Source organism: Charadrius vociferus, unplaced genomic scaffold (genome assembly GCF_000708025.1).
Source record: "Charadrius vociferus isolate BGI_N301 unplaced genomic scaffold, ASM70802v2 scaffold373, whole genome shotgun sequence".
Classification (NCBI taxonomy): Eukaryota; Metazoa; Chordata; class Aves; order Charadriiformes; family Charadriidae; genus Charadrius; species Charadrius vociferus.
Window position 1 is genome coordinate 152,981 of NW_009647681.1, and position 21,511 is coordinate 174,491.

General features: G+C 42.3%; 1 protein-coding gene across 1 annotated transcript in view; it reads left to right on the plus strand.

The window, feature by feature from the left end:
- FASN (fatty acid synthase) overlaps positions 1 to 21,511 on the plus strand; it is a 38,051-nt gene that overhangs the window by 5,113 nt on the left and 11,427 nt on the right. The window contains exons 6-30 of the mRNA XM_009881261.1: positions 367 to 482; positions 739 to 873; positions 3,675 to 4,134; positions 4,485 to 4,672; positions 5,458 to 5,647; positions 7,151 to 7,245; positions 7,692 to 7,826; positions 8,128 to 8,331; positions 9,957 to 10,072; positions 10,524 to 10,699; positions 11,052 to 11,243; positions 11,529 to 11,609; positions 11,704 to 11,889; positions 12,179 to 12,358; positions 12,587 to 12,790; positions 14,019 to 14,329; positions 14,479 to 14,868; positions 16,864 to 17,028; positions 17,225 to 17,343; positions 17,450 to 17,604; positions 17,942 to 18,145; positions 19,083 to 19,233; positions 19,733 to 19,911; positions 20,472 to 20,591; positions 20,741 to 20,863. Of these exons, the coding sequence (XP_009879563.1) occupies positions 367 to 482; positions 739 to 873; positions 3,675 to 4,134; positions 4,485 to 4,672; positions 5,458 to 5,647; positions 7,151 to 7,245; positions 7,692 to 7,826; positions 8,128 to 8,331; positions 9,957 to 10,072; positions 10,524 to 10,699; positions 11,052 to 11,243; positions 11,529 to 11,609; positions 11,704 to 11,889; positions 12,179 to 12,358; positions 12,587 to 12,790; positions 14,019 to 14,329; positions 14,479 to 14,868; positions 16,864 to 17,028; positions 17,225 to 17,343; positions 17,450 to 17,604; positions 17,942 to 18,145; positions 19,083 to 19,233; positions 19,733 to 19,911; positions 20,472 to 20,591; positions 20,741 to 20,863 (4,575 nt within the window). The remainder of the gene's footprint in view (positions 1 to 366; positions 483 to 738; positions 874 to 3,674; positions 4,135 to 4,484; positions 4,673 to 5,457; positions 5,648 to 7,150; positions 7,246 to 7,691; positions 7,827 to 8,127; positions 8,332 to 9,956; positions 10,073 to 10,523; positions 10,700 to 11,051; positions 11,244 to 11,528; positions 11,610 to 11,703; positions 11,890 to 12,178; positions 12,359 to 12,586; positions 12,791 to 14,018; positions 14,330 to 14,478; positions 14,869 to 16,863; positions 17,029 to 17,224; positions 17,344 to 17,449; positions 17,605 to 17,941; positions 18,146 to 19,082; positions 19,234 to 19,732; positions 19,912 to 20,471; positions 20,592 to 20,740; positions 20,864 to 21,511) is intronic.

The window sequence follows — 21,511 nt, forward strand, 5'->3', positions numbered from 1 at the left end:
TTTCCCTACTCCTGTCCCATTTCTCCCCCTCTCCAGTTATGGAGACACCAAATTTCACATATTCTGCTTGATGTAGACAACTCCTGGTGTTCTGATAACCAGTATCTTCCATCACTAGTCTAACTGATTGCTTTAGGTCTGTTTCTGGTTCCTCTGCTCTTCTTGCAAAGAGCTTGAGAGGCTTATTGCGTGTGGTGCGTAGAACATAGGTTTAGATCCTGAAAAAGTCTCTCTCTGGGTTGGGTTTTTTGTTGGTTTGGTTTTTTTTTTTTTTGACGTGGTAGCCCCAAGCAGTTGAAAGGGTGCTAAAATCAGAACAGGAAGCATCTGATATGAGAGAGGAATTGATGACAATTTTGGTTCTAGGTGTGACGTTTCCATCTGGAGAGATGCAGCAGCAGTTGGTCAGATCTTTGTACAGAGAATGCGGTATCAAACCTGAGGAAGTGGAATATGTTGAAGCTCATGGGACAGGCACCAAGGTCAGGATGGCCCCTTTAGGTTTAGAGTGTTTTTTTGTCCCTTATCTTCTTTCCTTGCATCTCTTGCCACACTTTTCTATCAAATTATTCTTTGTTTTTCCAAAGTGAACTATATTTCTCCCTTCTATGAGTTACTAGAATATGTACTGCTTTACCACTTTTGGATTTTGTCAAACTTCTTAATCTTTCAAGTTTCCCTTTTGTGGTGTGTTTTGGAAGTGCTAACTGATAGCCATTCTGATTATCTTCCTACTAGGTTGGAGATCCACAGGAAGTAAATGGCATTGTAAATCTCTTCTGTCAGTGTAAGAGAGAGCCACTGTTGATTGGATCAACCAAGTCAAACATGGGTCATCCAGAGCCTGCCTCTGGGCTTGCTGCATTAGCCAAGGTAAGAGGTGGCTTCGGAAGGAAAACTAGGGGAGGAGGGGAACACAACTGTGTGGGGGTTTTAATGTTTGTTTTAAGGAAAATATGCACCGATCCAGATAAGATGTTCACTGGTAATGTGAACAACTCAGGTGTTTATCATTAATAATCTGCTTCTTGCTTCACCTGCAAATACTTTTAAACGCTCAGGTGGCTATTCTGCAAGCTGGACACAAATGCCCAGGTGGCCCTGCGCTGTCTGCACAGGCAAGTGTGTGCATGCATGCACGCACACACACTTTAGTTTCCCCTTCCTACTGAATTATACGGGAACATAACTCTGCTCAGCATAAAGGCTTTGGGATCACTCTGTGAATTATCCTTACACTGGGCATTCCAACAGAACTCTGCTGTAAGTCATTTGGGTTTGGGGGCTATACAAGTAGAGGGATTTAAATGTTTGGAGTAGTTGGCAATGACCAACAATAAGAAGCAGTGTGGGCTTTCAGTGCCAGAAGAGTAGCTCGTCCTTCTGGCTGTTTGTCAGGGATGTATCATCTCTTCCTCTTCTCTCTTGTGTTGGCAGAAAGCCAGGTGAGCTCTTCAGGATGAAGCTATCAGCTTGAATAACTGGTTGTCTTAGCAACCAGCCTACTAACTACTGTGGTAGGCAGACAGTCATCTATTGGCTCTGGCTGCTAAACTGCTTAGCAGAGAGCTAGCTAATGTTCACACTTGGTTGTAAGCCTATTACTGATAGCCTTAGAGCCACGCAAATTGAAGTCACGTACACTGTCACTGCTAGAATTTTGGGGTCTTTAAAGTGGTTATTGTGACCTGAATGCATATAACTTGCAGTGTATAGCCTCATCTGCAAATAAGTCAGGGAGACAGCAGTGTCTGTCTGTAGAGGAAAACTTTTTTTTTTTTTTTTTAGCACCTCTGTCCCTCAGACTGGCACCTTCATAGAAGGAATGATAATTGAGTCATAAAATAACCGTCTCCATCCGTACTGTGTGGTAAACTATAAACAACTTGTTTAGTGCAGTTCTGCTGTTACCTGTCAGGATAGGATGATAACTTTCAGGTATTGTTTCCCCATCTGTGTTTCTTTGAGGATGCAGAACTGCAGAGACAAGGGCCACAGTTTCCTTTTGGAGACTTCTGACACCATGTTTTCTCACTCCTTTTTTTTTTTTTTTTAATCAGTTTTCTCACTTCACTTTGCATGGGAATTTACAGCTGCAGGCAAGAGCCCATGGCACCCATTGTGCCTGCTAGAATATTTTTTTGCTATGCTTTTATTAAGTTGTGTTAGGTCTTGTTTCCAGAGCTGGCATCTTGAAAGCACCTGAAACTTTGGAAGTGTGTTGGAAGCTTTGTGTCTGTTCTTGATTCTTTGAAAGCTGGGCAGCACTCTGTATTTTAAGATTTGGAAGTTGATCAGAGTGGCTGATGGGGTGTCCTTGAGACCAAGCCAGAAACTACACCAAGGCCACTGTCTTTTAGACAGTAACTGTCTCAGGAAGTCTGCAGTTTCCGTAAACATTTTCTTTTGTAATTTCATAAAATGGTCTTATGTGAGATGGCAGTTAGGAAAATAGATCTTGAAAGTATCTGATTTCAGACTTGAAGAGAATCCATTCATTATGTGGATAGGTATGAAAGAAGGGCTTGCCCAGGCCACTTTAGTTAAATTCTGCGAAGGGAGGGAAAACTCACCTGCACCTTCGAAGAACTTGGCCTGTCTAATTACTTGCTGTACAGCAAAGACAAAGCTGCTTGGTGGTTCTGGTATACTCTCACTACTGTACTCTCAAACTTGTCTAGAAGCCGTGGCAGACTAAAAAGAACAAATATGTATGCTGTGTAAAGCAACAGCAAGTTCATAGTATTGTAGGTGTAGAACAATGTGCATGAAAATACTTGGGTCACTGCAGCCTTAAACATGCTGGCTGGAGTTGAAATCATGCATTTGTGCTGGTTGTCCTACCAGGTAAGCTGACATGTCAGATAGTCAACTTGGAAGAACAGTTCCCAAACCAATACCCGTTTCTCTGACCGTTTGGGAGTGATGAAGGAACTACCAGACATACAGAGCACTGAGTGTTTGCAGCTGACCTTGTAGTCTGTGATTTGCTGGACTTGTGCCACAGAGGAGTATGGGCTTGGTGCTATGGGCTATTTGTAGAGATGCTGCTAAGAGAAGGGGACTCTTGCTTTTTTTGGCACAGCTATTCTAACTCTTATGCTGTTTCTGTACTTCTCTTTGGCTCTGCCAGTTCTGACCAGTCTGCTGTTCCTTCTTTTTTTTTGGATCAAGAAGACAAAAAATGGGTGCAAAGCAGCAAGCAAACTCCTTCATCAGTGCTTCAGCTTGGCTCATTTGCAGCAATGGCAGAAACAGAAGCGTTCATTGTGATAGGGAAGACCATGTGTTGGCTGTGTGTGACTGGCGAGAGGTGAAGCAGAGTGTGATGAAGGGACAGGATCTGACAGGGGAGAAAGAAGATGTGATATTCTTAGTAGCCAGGCTGCCTTCCCAGCAAGATGGCATGGCTTTCCAGTTAGAAAGGGTCTGGAAGCTAAACTTAAAGCTACTCCCTTCACATTCACTGCTGATTTCCTGCAAGGCCTTGAAATTTGCCTAGGTGAAGTAGGTACTACCTCAGTAACATCAAGAATGCTATTCTCTAGTGAATGCTTACATGGTCATTTATAGTAAAACAATAACAACAAAAGAATGCTTGTTACAAGAAAACATGGAGCACAGAACACTCTTTTTTTTTTTTTTTTTTTTTTTTTTTTTTTTTATTCTTCCAGGTCATTCTCTCTCTGGAGCATGGGCTGTGGGCTCCAAATCTGCATTTCAATACCCCAAATCCAGATATTCCTGCCTTACAAGATGGCTCTTTGGAGGTAGTTTGTAAACCAACGCCAGTGAAAGGTGGCCTTGTTAGTATCAACTCTTTTGGCTTTGGAGGTGCTAATGCTCATGTCATTCTGAGGCCAAATAAGAAGAAACACCAGCCTCTGGAGACTTGTAGCATGCCAAGACTGGTTCAAATTTGTGGCAGAACCCAGGAAGCTGTGGAAATACTAATACAAGAGAGCAGAAAACATGGAGGCTGCAGCCCATTTATAAGCCTACTCAGTGATATCTCTACAGTTCCTGTATCCTCCATGCCCTACAGGGGCTACACGCTAGTTGGCACTGAGAGTGACATAAAAGAGGTCCAGCAAGTTCAAGCATCTGGTAGACCACTATGGTACATCTGCTCAGGTAGGTATGCAGCAGTGGGTCCAGGGGTCTGCGTTCCTCTGTAGATCTGGGGCTTGAGCAACTGGATTGTGTGCTCTAATGTTGTTTTCCACTCTCACATGAGAAAATACCTTGCAGCCATGTGGTATGTCAGGAGACTTGTGTTTCATGTGTTTTATCTAATCCTTCCAACTTTGCTATCTTCTCATGATAGCGAAGTCCAGGAAAATAAAAAGCAGTGCCTAATTTAGAGGATGTTAGAAATGTATATTCTGCTCTTAGATAGAATTCTTTCACTACCAGAGCAAGTGTGTGATGTCTACTTTTATGGAGCATTACTAAAGCTTGCTTTCTCCTTGCCTATCCTGCAGGCATGGGGACACAGTGGAAAGGTATGGGCCTGAGTCTCATGAAGTTGGATTTGTTTCGCCAGTCTATATTGCGCTCGGATGAGGCTTTGAAGAACACAGGCCTAAAGGTCTCAGACTTGCTTCTGCAAGCAGATGAGAACACTTTTGATGACACTGTCCATGCATTTGTTGGACTAGCTGCTATTCAGGTAAGACTCAAATGACTGGTGGAGGGGGTCATGGACTCAATCCACACAAGCATGCTCTGCTAGTGTGTCTATTTGGCTGGTAACCATTTATACGGATTTATGGAAGATTGTTTTGTGCCGTCAGCAAATGGCAGCTGTTAGAAATATCTCTCTGATAGGAGGGACTGTGTTGCACCCTTGATAGTTCTGGGCTCTGCCACTTGCTAGATGCTTGGACAAATATTGATCTAAACTGATTTGCCTGTGTATCTGTGTGCGTATGTGGGGCAGTTCCTCCTTTTAAGAGATCAAGGAATGTCTTAAGTTTTATGCAAATGTTTATGCCAAGGAACAGGGTTCCTTAGAATGCCTTCTAAAACTTGTTCTACAAACAAACTATATGATGCTAAATGAAGTTTCTCTTAATTCTGGGTGACAATGTGGGATTCATTGTTTCTTAACAAACTAAAGGCAGAGCTTTTAAAGAGATCTGGAAAGCTGGTCTTGCCTCTTACTTTGTACAGACATGCTCTTGGCAACCTCCTGTTGTTGGAAATACTTTCTTAGTGGAAAGGTACATAGTCGAGAGGCTCAAACAATCCTGGAGTCACATAATGATTCTTGGGATTGTTTTGAAACAGAAGCTGAACCCGCAGTTGTCGGGGAAGGGGGGGAAGCAGTGAGGCCAAGAAGAATGTCTGTACCAAAAAGCCATTTTGTGATGTACTCACTACTGCTGTGTGCCTCTGAGGCCTGACACCTGCTTACTCTGGCATGAAATCACTAATCCCTGCATTTCCTTGCAGATTGCTCAGATTGATATGCTGAAGGCTGCAGGTCTGCAGCCTGATGGGATTTTGGGCCACTCAGTGGGAGAACTAGCTTGTGGCTATGCAGATAACTCCTTAAGTCATGAAGAAGCCATTCTTGCCGCTTATTGGCGGGGACGATGCGTTAAAGAAGCCAAATTGCCCCCAGGAGGAATGGCTGCTGTTGGTAAGTATACCATTACCAAAAGAGTGATACGGGAGGGTTCATCGGATCTGTTGTATGGCGTTGGGATAAAATTGGGCTCTGAAATATGTTGGTGGAGACAATCGTAGCTGTAAAACTTTGGCTAATGTTGTCTCTTCTTTTTCTTCTGATGTAGAACAGGATATTAAATATTGAAGTTGATCTAATGGTAGTAATCTCTGACCTGGAATACAGCAGAATTTTGGTAATCCAACCAAAACTAAGTGGAAATGCAGGGATTTTTTGGCAGGTGACCAATGACAGAGGCTTGATAAATAATCTGCTTGAAAAGACAAGTGAAAATCTGGGGCACCAGGGGTTTTGTCTCTTTATTCTTTTTTTTTTTTTTTTAATACATATATAGAGATATATCTATACTGTGTGTATATATACACACACATATATATTTGAATTTTCTTTTTTAAAAAAAAAAAAGAGGTATTTCTGATTGTCTGCAAGAGTAATGAGATGTGAAACCAGTAAGCTGCTATTATGTAGTGGGCAACTGGCTAGTGAAACTTAATGCCAATAGAACTTACTTGGGCCTAAGAGCACTTCAGAAGAAGCTTTCTCCTGAACAAACTTTGGTCAGTGCTTCTGCAAGTCCTATAGTTTTGTTTGGTATTAGGTGAAATTTTTAGCTTTGGATCCAGCAGTTTGGCTTCATGGTGTGGCTTCATGGTGACTTAATGTTTAAAAAAGTAATTATTATTGGTAGTATTATTGCTCTTCTGTTTCTTATTATTGGACGCAGTGGTCAATTAAAAACTGAAACACTAAAGAGAAGCTGTTACAGGTCTAATGCAGTATGTTTGACTAGTCCCTTGCTATAATCCTAGACTCATTACTTTTAACTAATGCCACAAAGGACTACCTACCAATTTAGCTTTCTTTTCCTTGATATTAAATACATGGCACTTATCACAGAACTTACCTGGGAGTGCTGCATATATGTTTTTCATAATCTGATGTTGAGTTCAAGTTCTTCCTGTGTCTTGTATCCATGTAATATATGACCAGATATTGCATGTGTTGAGCTAGTTTAAGCCACTAGAGTTGTTGATTTCTATAGGTATTTTGTGGCTTTCAGTTCCTATGAGTCAAGCTCATGTATTCTCTCTCCTGTTCTAGCTCGGGTTGCTAAGGGCAAGATGAGACAAAACAACAAATTCTGTAGCTTTGGAAGTGTGTGGGTTCCCCCGCCGCCCCCCCCATCCCTTAATGGCATGGTACAAAGATTCAGTACTCTGGTTTTGTGCTCAATATCACAGTGATAAATGTCATGTTAAAGCCCTGAGATAAATATCCTTAGCTTTTGCAGAATCACTTTGGCACAAAAGGGTGATGTCTGTCTGTCTTTTAAGAATCCTTCCCAGTTTTGCAAAATGCTGAATTAAGTGCAGTGATTGTGCAGTTAAGATTGCCTCCCTTTATCAGGCTCCCTGGTAGAAACACTTACATTGTCCTGAGGTCTTCCTTCTGCAGGTCTGACATGGGAGGAGTGTAAACAACGCTGTCCTCCAAATGTGGTACCAGCCTGTCACAACTCTGAAGATACCGTCACTGTTTCGGGGCCTCTGGTGAGCATGGAACTGATACTGTGCATACCAGAGTTGAGTCTGGAACCCATGAAGTTCTGGTTTGAAGAAAGCGTGAAGCTGAGTTAAAGCTCAGCAGCTTGCAAAGGGGAGCTGGATTAAAGTGGTGGGAGGGGTTGTGGTGCTTTGCGTAAACTTAAACACTCAAATGTTCTATGAGAGGAAGTGATATTAGTGCCTCAGTAAGCTAGTAATAAAAGACTTTTTATGCAGAATAGTAATAAAAGACTTTTTATGCAGAATAGTCTTATAGCCATGGCCATAATAAGTGTTAAATTATAAGACTGAGAAGGGCAACAACCTCATCCCAGATATTGCTCCCCTTAAGTGGCAAGTGATGAAGGGCATGAGGGGAGTATGGTGACTCATACAGTTCCCAAATACATTGGGAGCTTTTATTTTTAGTTCACTTATATTTCTCTTCTTAGGATTCTGTGAACGCGTTTGTAGCCAAACTGAAAAAGGATGGTGTGTTTGCAAAGGAGGTGCGCAGTGCTGGAGTTGCATTTCATTCCTATTACATGGCATCTATTGCACCAGTGCTGCTCAGTGCCCTGAAAAAGGTAATATTGCTTAACTATGGCTCGCGTGGCTTATGCTCAGGCACCTGGATTTGAGTATAGGTAATGTTGAGCTTAAGGGGCTTCTTTTCTTTTGGAGGAGAAGGAAGTCTTTTGAAGAGCATATATACCTGCTGTGACATCTGAGGTTTGACGTCCTATGGCCTCAAGCAGAAGGATGTCCTGAGCAATCAAGCTGAGAAAAAGGGCCTGTGAAAAGGAGGGGCTGCTTGCTTTTGCCTGTCTTATAGTTACCTGTGACATGTAACTTTTCCTCCTGTCCCTCTTCCTTGTCTGTCTGTAGGTCATTCCACACCCTAAACCTCGTTCTGCACGATGGATCAGTACGTCTATCCCTGAATCTCAGTGGCAGAGTGATCTCGCTAAGAATTCCTCTGCGGAGTATCATGTGAACAACCTAGTGAATCCAGTGCTGTTCCATGAAGGTCTGAAACATATTCCAGAGAATGCTGTTGTAGTAGAGATTGCTCCTCATGCTCTTTTACAGGTATTGTATTTGATTGTGTCAGTATGGTACTATATTGATATGCTGCTGCAGGAAGGCGATTGAGGGATTGAAGACTAAGGAATACTGCTCCTTTCTGTCCCCCGCCCCGTAGTTCTGAGAACACTTTCTCTCTCCAGTACTTTTGAGTCTCTCCCAGTTCTAACACTTTCTTGAGGTTTTTTTGTCTGTGTGTAGTTTGGTGTGATTATTTTCATTCTGTTTGCTTTGGGCTTGTGGGTTTTTTTGCGGGGGGGAATGTTAATATTATTTAAAAAAAAAAATATATATATATATATCTCCCAACACACTACTGCTTCCCCATCCAGACATTCACATTGTTGCTTTTATTCATTGCCATGCATTTCAGATAGCTGATAGTCAGCTCTTTGAACTGTGCAATGAGTAAGAAAAGCATTTCATTGTTTGGATCTAATCAAGAGTGTGTGTGAAAACTGGGGTGGGAGGAGAAATTAAAGACTAACAGGCCTTCTCTATAGAAAATCTGTTCTCACTGTCCGTACACTGGATTTGGTTTGACCTTCTTGTCTTAGAAGGTGGTGGCTGGTAGTGGCGTTCCCCTCTTCTCCTAGACCAAGTAGTCTGAGACTACAGGAGCTTTCTCTCTTCATAAACTCCTTTCCTCTAATGATCAGATCATTATTCCTTTCTTCATTATTCCTACTATTAGCTCCATAGTAGAGAATGCAGAACATGAGGTGCATTAGGATGCACTTGCTCCACCAGATCAGTGCTGCAGTCTTGTGCCTGTCCCTTAAGGCTCAAGGATTGGTTTCTTTATTTGGTCTGTGGCATGCAAGAGGAGAAGTGTTAAGAAAAATCATAGTTACTTATGACTTAAGTGTAATAGTTATACAGTGCTTCTGAGTTCCAATCTGGTGTGTATTTATTGTGTCATGTTAGTCTTATTTAGGTTTTGAAAGTGACTTGAAGAAGGAATCAGAACAGGGCTTTTAAATTAGGTGGATATCTTTCTCTGTAAAAAATATCTTGCATTTCATGTTAAAATAATTTTACAGTTTTTCACTCTAATGCAAGTGACCGGAGGCTTTATCAGCTGGGTTTGAGAGAGGCTTCTCTCTTCCCCTCTTCCTTCTCCCATTTAAAGACCATGGAACCAAATTGAAGAGAAGATGCAAGTTGGGTTAGATATTCAAGACTGTGTTTTTTGATTTAATAGCTGTCACTTGGAAAATGCTCTAGGATGCTTCAGACTAAAAAGGGCTGCTCCTGGGAGTAAGGGCCTAAAGCTGGAGGGGGGGTGTGGGGGGTTGTGTGTGAGTGGGAGGCTTGAGAGAGTGATCTTGCAGTTCTTGATGTGCAGCTTTTGATTCCACTTGACAATCTGCTTGGGAAAGGGAGATTTGTGTTTTGGCAGAATTTCATGAATATTACGTAGGTTCTGCTTTACCAGATGTGCAACTTCTTGGATTGCTGGAAGGGTGTTGTGCTGCTCTTCCTTTTGCCTCTCAAAATGGTATACATTCTAACACCTAGCACAGAACTGCTGGCACAGAAACAGAAGAGGTTTGGGCTCTATAGAGAAAAATTCAGAGACAAAGTAGTAAGTAATGCCTTCCAGTGATTTATGCACTCTACTTGACCAGGCTATCTTGAGGAGAACTTTGAAACCAAGTTGCACCATTCTACCTTTGATGAAGAAAGATCACAAAAATAATTTGGAGTTCTTCCTAACGCAGACTGGAAAGATTCATCTAACTGGGTAAGGAGACTAAGGGAGGAGGGTGAGTGGGGTATCAGTTAGGAGGAAATTCAGGTCTCTTCTCTAGCATGCATATCTTCACAAGGATTGAAAGAGTCCTTCAACAAACCTGGGAAAAAATGGGGTTTACATCTGTGCTTTACATATTTAAACCTACTCACTTAGAAATATTGCCTTGGGTTAGAGACTGCTTGGGCTGGGAAGATACCTTTTAAAAAAGAAGGAGTCCCATTCTAGAGGTCTAGGAGCCTGGAACTAGCTCTTGGAAATAAACTTTGCACCTTGTAGACTGTTAGAATTACAAATTTGGCTGCAGTAAGTGTCGTGGTACTGCTGGAGAAATCTCACACGCAGAGGCCAAGACCAATTACTGTCTGACCTCTAAGTATTATGGTCAATTTTTTCCCCCTTCCCCCCACACACATTGTCTTGATTCTTTTTGTCTTCCTAGGATAAATGTTCTTGGAAATAACTTGTTCCCACTTGTGGAATACCCTGTCCCAGTAGGAACACCCCTTATTTCTCCATACATCAAATGGGACCACAGCCAGGACTGGGATGTTCCAAAAGCTGAAGACTTTCCAGCAGGTTCCAAAGGCTCTGCATCTGCTTCAGTTTACAACATTGGTGTGTTTGCCTGTTGGATTTTCTTGTTTGTTTGTCTCTTTCCTGCTTTATCGCTGCGTTTCTTTTTTAAAACTGGGAAAATGATATTCAAAGCCGCATCCTTGAAGCCATATTCTGGAGCTTAAGGTTTGGTTTGGATTGAAAAAGACTGGATATGCTTCTGAAATGAGATGAGAGAATATGAACAGAGCAGGAAACTGTCTTGGTTCAGACTCACAGTATTTTTAAGAGCTGTATGTTGCCAGGCAGCATAGTTGGAAACCCAGTAGAACCTCTTACAGACATTGAGGGGAAAAGACGTCCTTATTAGGATGTTTGTATTACTTTTATTCTGATCTTTATTCTTTGACAGATGTGAGTCCTGACTCTCCTGACCACTACTTGGTGGGTCACTGCATTGATGGCAGAGTCCTGTACCCAGCAACTGGGTACCTAGTGCTGGCTTGGCGAACTCTGGCACGGTCTCTTGGCATGGCTATGGAGCAAATGGCTGTTATGTTTGAGGATGTCACAATTCATCAGGCAACTATCCTTCCCAAAAAGGGTGAGTGAGGAGTGCTGGTACAACTGTGTAATGAAGATGAAGGGAGTGGGAGGAAAAGAAGTGCAAGGAGACAGTGAGGAGGAACGCAGGAGCAAGAATATGAAGAGCAGTGCAATATGACTGAACAAAGAATTGAATTCACACAGTCAAGTAGCACATGTTATGGTCATCTTTATTCCGTGTTGTGCACAGTGAGTCTGGAGATGGTGAAAGAGAAAGCTCTGCTCGAGGATGGTACCAATGAATGACCTCACAGCCCTGATTTTTCCTCAATGTTTCTTGCAGGATCAGTACAGCTGGAAGTAAGACTCATGCCTGCTTCCCGCTGCTTTGAGGTGTCAGGGAATGGGAATCTGGCTGTGAGTGGTAAGTGAAGGAAGTGTAATTGTATGCACAGTCCTACTAAAATCCATTATTTATGGACACTGATGATTCTTATTCTTGCCACTTTGCCCATCAGGGAAGATTTCCCCCCTAGAAGACACTGCTCTGAAGAATTTCCATAACCAGCCAGTTGACTTTCAGACTCAAGTAGGCATGAGCTCAAAGTCCAGCCTCTTGAAAGATGACATTTACCAAGAGCTGCATCTGCGTGGATATAATTATGGACCAACTTTCCAGGGTGTTCTGGAATGCGACAGTGAAGGTGAATTTACTTTCTATAGAAAGATGATGAATATTTGATCTTTTAATTCCATTTGTATTAGTGGTCCACCTGGCCGCTTTGTGCGATAACTATACTTTGTGTGATAATGGAGAACAACCAAGTGTTCTGACAGAGCATTGGGAAAGCTGTTATCTCCAATGTAGAACTGACTATCAAAGTTTACGGGGGAGGTTGGGTAGATACAGCAGACTGCATTTGGTAAGCAGTGACTTCTGGCATCTGCTGAATGACAAAAATCACAGTGAGGCTTCGCCCTTCTCTTCTGCAGCAAACACAGGGAAAGTTCTGTGGAATGGGAACTGGGTGACCTTCCTTGACACCCTGCTACACGTGATAATCGTAGCTGAGACTGGGCGCAGTCTACGCTTACCCACCAGGATTCGCTCAGTGTTTATTGACCCAGTGCTGCATCAAGAGCAGGTGTGCCAATACCAGGACAACATAGAAGGTAACGTCTCTCATGTTTGGGCTTTTGCTAGTTGCTTTGGCTGCTCTGTGGATGAATGTATGGCTTCCTAAGAAGTAGGATGGACTTTGGGGGGCCCTCTTAGTCTCCAAGCTGTTGTGCAGCTTCTGTAACAGTCTGACAGTGCACTGTTCATCTGATCACCTTGAATAAAATACTTGTAGTGTTTGATGCAAACTTACGGGTTTTTTTTTTTCACATGTCTTCCAGCTCTTGATGTTGTTGTGGACCGCTGTCTTGGTAGCCTTAAAGCAGGAGGCGTTCAGATCAGTGGTCTTCATGCTTCTGTGGCACCACGACGACAACAGGAACGGATCCCTCCCACCCTGGAAAAATTCTGCTTTGTGCCCTATACTGAGAGTAACTGTTTGTCTTCCAGTGTCCACCTTCATGCTTATCTGGAGCACTGCAAAGGTAGAGTGGGATTGGTTTATTTTCACACTAAAGGAATCTTCCAGCCTGAAAGAAATGCCTGAGAGAAGCTGTTCATGCTTCAGAACATCCAAGAAATAGTGTTGGTCTGTGTAGAAGACTTCAGCGGGAGTCCTATGTTTGTATGCTTGCTAGAAGCTAAAAGCTACTTCTGCCTCAGGTATCTCTAGAATGTGGGTAGGAGTAAAGCCCAGTAGCGTAGGAGGGGCATCTACCTTCTGTAGCAGTCAATGCGGTGTCAGGTGGCGCAATGCCCTTTGCAAGCAGAGAGGCACAAATCGTCTTCTCTGAGGAGAAATCCAACCTAGTTGCTTCAGATACTGGCAGGAGATCCTACTTCAAGTCTTTAGCTTTCTTGTTTTGTCTTTCCCTGAGAACTGCCAAGACACATAAGCTAACATGTCTGATCCCATTTGGTTGTGGGCACAAGAGCATATCCAAGAAGGGACAGTGGTTTGGTGAGGCATGCCAAAAAATATATTTGCGTTTGCTTCAAGAATAGAATGGGAGCAGCTTTGTCTATTGTGAAACTGGTGGCCTAGTACAGTGCTTTTTGGATGGGGAGACATCCACTTAGCTCATCACTTTAAGTACCTTTTCATCAAAGGGGAAAAAAGTTACTTTTTGTTTTGGAAGTGATTAATCTTGCTATATCTTGAGACAGCAATTTTGTTATTCTGTATACGTAAAGTGTCTTCACACATCCTTTGATTTGGCAATAGATTTTGAAGACTTCTCTTTTTTCCTGCAGTGTCCAAATACTGTCCCCAGAGTCTTTAACATATGTTGTAGTGGGATTTCTATTTCATTTTTTTGTAATGCTGTTCCTGATTTCATTCAGGCTGAGCTATTTTCCATCTGATTATAAAGCACAAAATTATTTTAGTATCTGCAGAAACTTAAAATTTCCCTCCACAACTCCCTGAATCAGTCAGAGGTTTTCTGTTAGTTGCCCTCTTCTAGTCAGTCTTGCCATGGGTAATTTTGGTGTGTTAGACTGTCTTGCCACAAAACCTGCTTGTTTGAGGGCTGCAACTACTGCACAATACATAATCATGTGGATGTACAGGAGCACGCACTGAGTCTTTGTGGCTAGGCTAATGATACAAGATGCTGTAATCTGTGGTGCAGATCAGCAGTATGGCAAAGAGGAAAAGAAAGACCTTTGGAAAATCTGACTCTTCCTTTCATTTCCCCTTCTATTCCATAGATCTAATCCTGAACTTACAGGCTAAGGTGGCGGTGCATGGTGTCAAATTAGTTATCCCTGGACTAGAAACTGCAGTGGCTGCTGCAGAGTCCTCATCCATACAGAAGGGCCTTCAGCATGTCCTTGCTGAAATCTGCCGTCTGGAACTGAATGGAAACCTCCATTCTGAGCTGGAACAGATAGTGACTCGAGAGAAAATGCACCTCCAGGATGACCCTCTTCTCAATGGATTACTAGATTCTTCGGAGTTGAAGACTTGCCTGGATGTGGCATTGGAGAACATGATCAGTCACAGGATGAAGATAGTAGAGGTTAGCTGGAATCCCGGGACGGGGCTATAGATAGTGTTTCCAGGCCTTCCAGTAACCTGATCGCATACTTCTATTGTTACAGTTATAATTCTGGATATCATTCATGTTTCAACTTGGTTTCCCTTTTCCTTCCACTTCTTTTATCGCAGGCTTTTGCAGGAAGTGGGCATCTGTTCTCTCGTGTCAAAAGTATTCTGAATGCTCAGCCCCTGCTGCAGGTGGACTACACTGCCACTGACTGCATCCTGGAAACTCTTTCAGCGAAGGAAGCAGAGCTACAAGATGCTGGAGTTTCCTTTAGCCAGTGGGATCCATCTAACCTTCCCTCTGGAAATCTGACCAATGCTGACCTGGTGGTATGCAACTGTTCAACAAGTGTTCTAGGGAACGCCACTGAAATTCTGTCGAACTTGGCAGCTGCAGCCAAAGAAGGAGGGTTCCTTTTGATACACACCCTTCTTAAAGGACAAACTCTTGGAGAAACTGTCAGTTTCCTTACCAGTCCAGATCTGCAGCAGAAACACAGCTTCCTGAGTGAGGTAAGCCTCCTGGAAGGAGAAATACTTTCTTGGTGGATAGTCTGAAGTCTACCGCTTGCCAAAGCTCTTGTGGTGAATGTTGAGCAGGCATCACTTACATCGGCCTCTGTTGAGGCCCTCTTCAGGAATATGTAAAAACAATTCCTCAGAGTTGTGAATTTCCACATACTAGATTGGGAGAGTAAGCTGTGAGTTCAGTCAAGAGGGCCTTAAAATTATTTGAAAGGGCATCGAAAGAGGGCATTTGAAAATTATTTGTTGTCACTTGTATATCTATATAATCTGTATGAAAACACTGCCCAGGACAATTCCTTTGTAGCCAATATAAAAATAATGTGCTGCGTTGTTGGTGGGGGTACAGCTTTATCATTGTAGGATCCCAAAATGCTTCAGTTTCAGAATATCTCTCTTCCTTTTAATATCGCTGCTGGGAGGGAGACTTTGCAACCTGGTTAAGCGCTTCTAATGTTGAAGTGCTCCCAGCAAGGAAGGCTTTTCTCTTGTACTTTTTTTTTCCTCCTTCCTTCCCTTCCTCTCCGCTCTATCTGATCCCATAATGAGATACAGCAAAATAAGCCCTTGGAAGTAGGGGAGTGGGGTGCAGGGTGTCTGCTTTATACCTGCAAATCAGTATAATGTGGAGATGAACTAATGCCGATGCTGGCAGAAGAGGAGGAGAGTGAGTGGCTAGGGTAAGGGTGGAAACTGGGACATCGCTTTCTCTTGGCAGCTGTTAGACTAAGCAGTAGTGGGGAAACTGCCTATCTAGAGAACATATGCGTTATTCCTGATTTGAGTGGCTGTAGCCTCTCAGCTGTTTTAGCGTGAGAGAGAAACACTTGTAATAGTTTAACTTTTGCTTATAATTCTGGAGCATGGTAGTTGGATTTTGAATTTTGCAATGACGTGGATTCTAGCCCTTCACTTTCTGCAAAGATTTTTCAAGGAGATTTGAGAAGAAAGGGTGAGTTCTTTAGATTTGCATCTTACCCAGTGAAGAGGGGGATAAAAAGACTGTGAGATGCTACTGAAGCTGATAACTTAAAACCTATATCTGTCATAAGTGTCAGTAGCCTGGTATTAGCAAATCTCTTGGGTAAGATACATGTGAGTTGAATGCACTTTCTCTAAAGATAATGATACTACACAGGCGAGAGTGGGCAGGACTTAACATAGTTCTTTGTTTTCTAGATAGGGACACTGTCCCTAGTCATTGATATAAGGCATCATGCTGTAAAAAAACCCTTCCACTGTTTTATGCCTGGCATGTGAGAAGCAAATGGACACTTTTCTAAGAGGCTGAAGTCATCTTATTTCATTCAGATGCTAGACCTTCAGTATTTCTGGATATGTCAAACATGTATTTCAGAACAACAAAAGAATTAAAATATTATTTCAATGTAACTCATGTGTTATAGGTGCTTCTTCCTTGCTAGTGGCTGGTTGCTTCTCCCTGCCCCCCTGCAGCTGAAGGATTCCTCTGTGCTGCTTTACTTTTTCTATTGCAGATAGGGCTTATGTGACAGACTGGTAACATCTAAATTCAGTGTTTCCACTTCTGCTATCTTGTCTGTTGGAATCTCTGTCTTTTGGAGGCGTGCCTTTACTGCTGGAACTAAATTCTAGACGTGTTCAAATACCCTGTGGGATTTGACAACATGGTCACTGCTCTGGCTTTTTGTACACATGGTAGTGTGGTAAGACTGGTTTCCTAACCAGGGCTTCAAGATACTTGTATAACTGCTTTCTGAAGATCTTAAGAAGGAATAGTGTAGACATGGGTACAATACCGTTACGTTAATCAAACATACTTTTGTACTGAGACAATACAGAATAGATCCAAGATTTCAAGCAAAAGCAAGAAAGAGGTGGACAGTGCCTGTTGTTGCTGGTGAAGCAGTCTTTGAGGACACTCAACATGAAGTATAGATGTGACTTGTATTTTTAATTGACTTTTGACTTTCCTGTTAACTGTTGTTTTACATGATTTGACAGGCAGAATGGGAGGGCATATTCAGCAAAGCCTCACTGAATCTGGTTGCTATGAAGAAATCGTTCTTTGGCTCTGTTATTTTCTTGTGTCGCCGGCAAGTCCCTACCAAAACACCCATTTTTCTGCCAGTAGATGAGACCCATTTTAAGTGGGTTGAATCCTTAAAGGTGAGAATTCCTGTGTCCTAGATATCTGAATTTCCAAATCATATGCTTTCTAAATGAGATATTTAGCAGTGTTAAAAGAAGTATGTGTGTGTTCATTTACTTTTCTGAAAATAGAAGTTATTCATCTCTGTGTTAAGGATATGAGGGCTGTTTCCTTTGTGGTTCCTGATAAAACAGTTTGGGGTTTGTCCTGTAGGAGATCTTGGCTGACCCATCAGAGCAGCCTGTGTGGCTGACTGCCACCAGTTGTGGGAACTCGGGAATTTTGGGAATGGTGAACTGCCTTCGCCTTGAAGCAGAAGGCCACAGAATCAGGTACGTAAGCACAGCCTTGAGTCACAGTTGGAGATGAGATATTTTTGTGTTAGCTTCTTTTCAAGCCTATAGCAAAACAAACAAAATGGCAACTCTTGGCTTCTAGGTGTGTGTTTGTTTCCAACTTGAACCCTTCATCAGCTGTTCCACCCACGAGTCTTTCTTCCCTGGAGATGCAGAAGATTGTTCAGAGGGACCTGGTGATGAATGTGTATCGTGATGGAAAGTGGGGCTCCTTCAGGCATCTCTTGTTGCAGCAAGGTAACTCCTTTGAGGTCTGAGGATCACTTGCAAGGCCTTGAGACTGAATGGACTTGAATAGAAAATTAGTACCTGTTATTCCTACAATTATTTCTTCTTATTATTTTTTAATGAATAATTTTGAATTCTTCTGCTCCGGCTCAGAGTAAACAGTAGCATGCTCTGGTGCCAGGAGGCAGGATGAGCTATTTGGGGTGTAGATAGAATTGCATGGTAAAAAAGTGCTTTCTAGAGAGCAAATGGAGGAGGAGGTAGCAATTACACAAGGAATTTTACTTGCTCTGGAAAGTGTGTGCCTGTGTTAATGTGTGTAAAGTTCTTATTGTTCCTTCTGCAGCACAACCTCAGGAGTTGACAGAATATGCCTATGTAAATGCGCTGACTCGTGGAGACCTCTCGTCTCTTCGTTGGATTGTTTCTCCACTTCGGCACTTCCACACAACTGATCCCAATGTCCAACTCTGCAAAGTCTATTATGCATCTCTCAATTTCCGGGACATTATGCTGGCCACAGGAAAGCTTTCTCCAGATGCCATCCCTGGTGAGTTAAAATTATACTAGAAGAAAATGTATTATGTTCTGTTCTAGAATTTATTCACATAACCTCCTGAATATTAGCTATGCACTGGCTAAAGTGTATATCAATTTTTCTTTAGCAAGAAAGCATACTTTTGAAAAGGAAGTATAGCCCTGCTGCAGGACTGTACACCAAAAACTCCTAAGTTCTACTTCCAGTTGCAGTCCCATTTTTCATTTGGCAGAATTAATAAACCTTGCTGTGAGGAAACATTACTTAGCCCTATTGCATAGATATCAAGTGTGAGGTGAAACAACACGATGGCGGTTCCAGAGATGGGCAAGGTGCATACCAAAGTGCGAATGTTGAAGTTTCATGCTGCCATGCTACTGGACACGCTTTGCTTTTAGGGGAGAAAAATGCAAGGTGAAATAAACTCCTGTCTACGAAATGGAGGTGATTGTATCTTGCCTCGTAGGGAGTTAAGAATTAATGTATTGTCTACTGAACGGTTTTAAAGCTCTATTGAAAGAGCAGCGGGGGGACTGCGCATAGAAAAAGTGTACTTGGAGATTCTTATAGGCAACTTGACTTGGGCTGGGTTTCTATTCTGAGATTAGTCCCTACCCAAAATGGGTGTTTGCAAAAAATAAGGTTTCACAGTAAACGTTTTTTTGCTGTTATCATCCTTTCTAGTCTATGTACTGTTCTTTTTCAAAGAGGAAACTAAAGCAGTATCATCAAGGATAAAGAGTAAGATTTAATAGGACCAAGTCCTCTTCCACTACTCTTCTTAAGAGTGAGAAATTAACTATGGTGACTTATGAACCGTGTGCATAGTAGACAGCACCTTTTCTGTCTCTGGGGTTCCAACTTTCAGGGACTTACGTTGCAGTAAATTCTCGACCAAGGGATTTTAGAAGAGAAATTTCCTTTGTAAAAGATGCGTATGTTCTTTCAGGTAACTGGGCTTTGCAGCAGTGCATGCTGGGCATGGAGTTCTCAGGACGGGACCTGGCTGGAAGAAGGGTGATGGGATTGCTGCCAGCAAAGGGGCTGGCTACAGTGGTAGACTGTGACAAGAAATTTCTGTGGGAGGTGCCTAAAAACTGGTAGGTCAACTTCTGTTTTCTGGTTTGTGTATGTGGTTATGATTTGCCTTCCTGCCTGAGGCTGAGCCCTGATTGGACCAAAGGACTGCACAATGGGTAGATTCCCTTCTGGGAAATGATAACAGAGTCATAGTCTCCTGAGCGGCTGTAGGATTTGGCTTAGATTCACGGCAGGAGTCGAATGCTGGTTTTTGTGCGGTGGCTTGCACAAGGTTATCGTCTCTTTCTTGGGCTCTTAGCTCCATGTGTTGCAGTATATGCTGGGATGTTGGTGTTGGTTATGTTAGTGGTTAGTTACTAAAATATTTTTGCAGAATGATAACACTCTTGGCTGTGCTTGGCAGCTGTGGCAGTCTGCTGTATGATTGAGAACTATTTATACTTTTTGGTCTATCTTGGCAGTTTAAGCTTTCCATTGCAGTAAAGCAGATCTCATCAGGAGAATCTAGTAGTCTTTTTTCCAAGGCTTAAGATCTCTCTCTTTCGCTTTGCTCCTTAGGACTCTGGAAGAAGCAGCTTCAGTGCCTGTGGTTTATGCCACTGCTTATTATGCCTTGGTGGTTCGAGGTGGTATGAAGAAGGGTGAGAGTATCCTTATTCACTCTGGCTCAGGAGGTGTGGGCCAAGCAGCCATTGCTATTGCCCTGAGCATGGGCTGCCGTGTCTTTACTACTGTAGGTGAGTACTGAGGGCCTAGTGTTGTGGGGGTGGAAAATAAATAGAGAGAGGAAGTGTGTGTTCGTGCACGTATGTGTTTGTATATAAAAATACATATTTATGTGTATACTCTTTTCCCCCAATATGGCCTCCTGTAACATTGATCTAGTTTCTAGACTGAGAACAGGATACATGATAGATACAGCTACTGACTATATGCTTGAAAATTCCACAGCATGGACAAATTTGTATAGTGTACAGAGGTAGATAATCAAAAGTATGGAAGAGAATCAAGGCTTCTTGACTTTAGATTCAGTAATGCGATCAAAGAATGTCTATCCATTGAAAGGCTTGGTCTGCTTCTGGTCCTTGCTCTAGCTCATAAATGAACAGTAACAGCTAGACAGCCTTTGTCCTAAGGTTTGACACCTTGAGAGCCTGAGAGATCTGAAGCAAGTGCTTGATGGCTGCTCAGACTTACGGTCGTTGGGGAAAAGATGTGCAGATGAAAATGGGCTGTTTATCATAAAAAAAGTTAATGTAAATATACTGGCATCATTCAACCTGTCTTCTACTTCAAGGCTCCACTGAGAAACGCGAGTATCTCCAAGCAAGATTCCCACAACTGGATGCGAATAGCTTTGCCAGCTCCCGAAGTACTACCTTTGAGCAACATATACTGCGAGTTACCAATGGAAAAGGTAAGTTCAAGGAATACTTTTCATTCTTTTGTCAGCTATGCCACATTATGCAGTTGCACTTTCTAAAGACAAAATGAGTCACTAGAATACATGGTTAGGCTCTCAACGGAGCTGAGTTTATTAAATAGTTCCTTCTCCTTTCATTGCAGGTGTCAACCTTGTGTTAAATTCTCTGGCAGAAGAGAAGCTCCAAGCCAGTTTACGTTGTCTTGCTCGACATGGGCGCTTTTTGGAAATAGGCAAATTCGATCTGTCTAACAACAGTCAGCTTGGTAAGATGGGACATCAGGAAATGCATCCATTAGGCTTAAGCAAGCACAAACCTATATACTAGCTTAACACAGACTAATTTTCCAATTCAGAAAAGCTTTTAGCTGGAATGCTTGTTTCACTTCTATCGCTAACAATTTATGTAGTCTTTTCAACAAATACCTTCTTGAAGAAGCATAGTATTCAGCATTTTTCTGGAAGCCTGCATTAAACATGCAAAATAATTAAGTTATCTTCCTCAAAGTCTTTCTTTAAAATCAGTATATAGGACATGTTGCCTACAAGGTGTTTGGATAGGAAGGTAGTAAGAAGCAGTATTCATTTCACATGGCACTGTTTACCACTATGTCTGTTAGCTTGTAGATTTCATAGATCTGTTGGACTTCACTTAAACTTTTTGGGATCTTACATGTCCATTTGTAATACATGAGTCTACTATGAAACTTAGCAAATGAAGTTCATAGCTATAAAAGCCGCAGTTTTGCACTCCGTTCTGGGTAAACTTGATCATTTGTAGAGTGAAAGTAATGGGAATTTTTTCAGATAACTACAGAGAACCTGATCTGGAGTAAACCTTGATTTGTTGTTTCAGTAAATGTCTGTGCCATTTTGAATAGAATATGATAGTTCCAGTTGGAAGGGACCTGCAA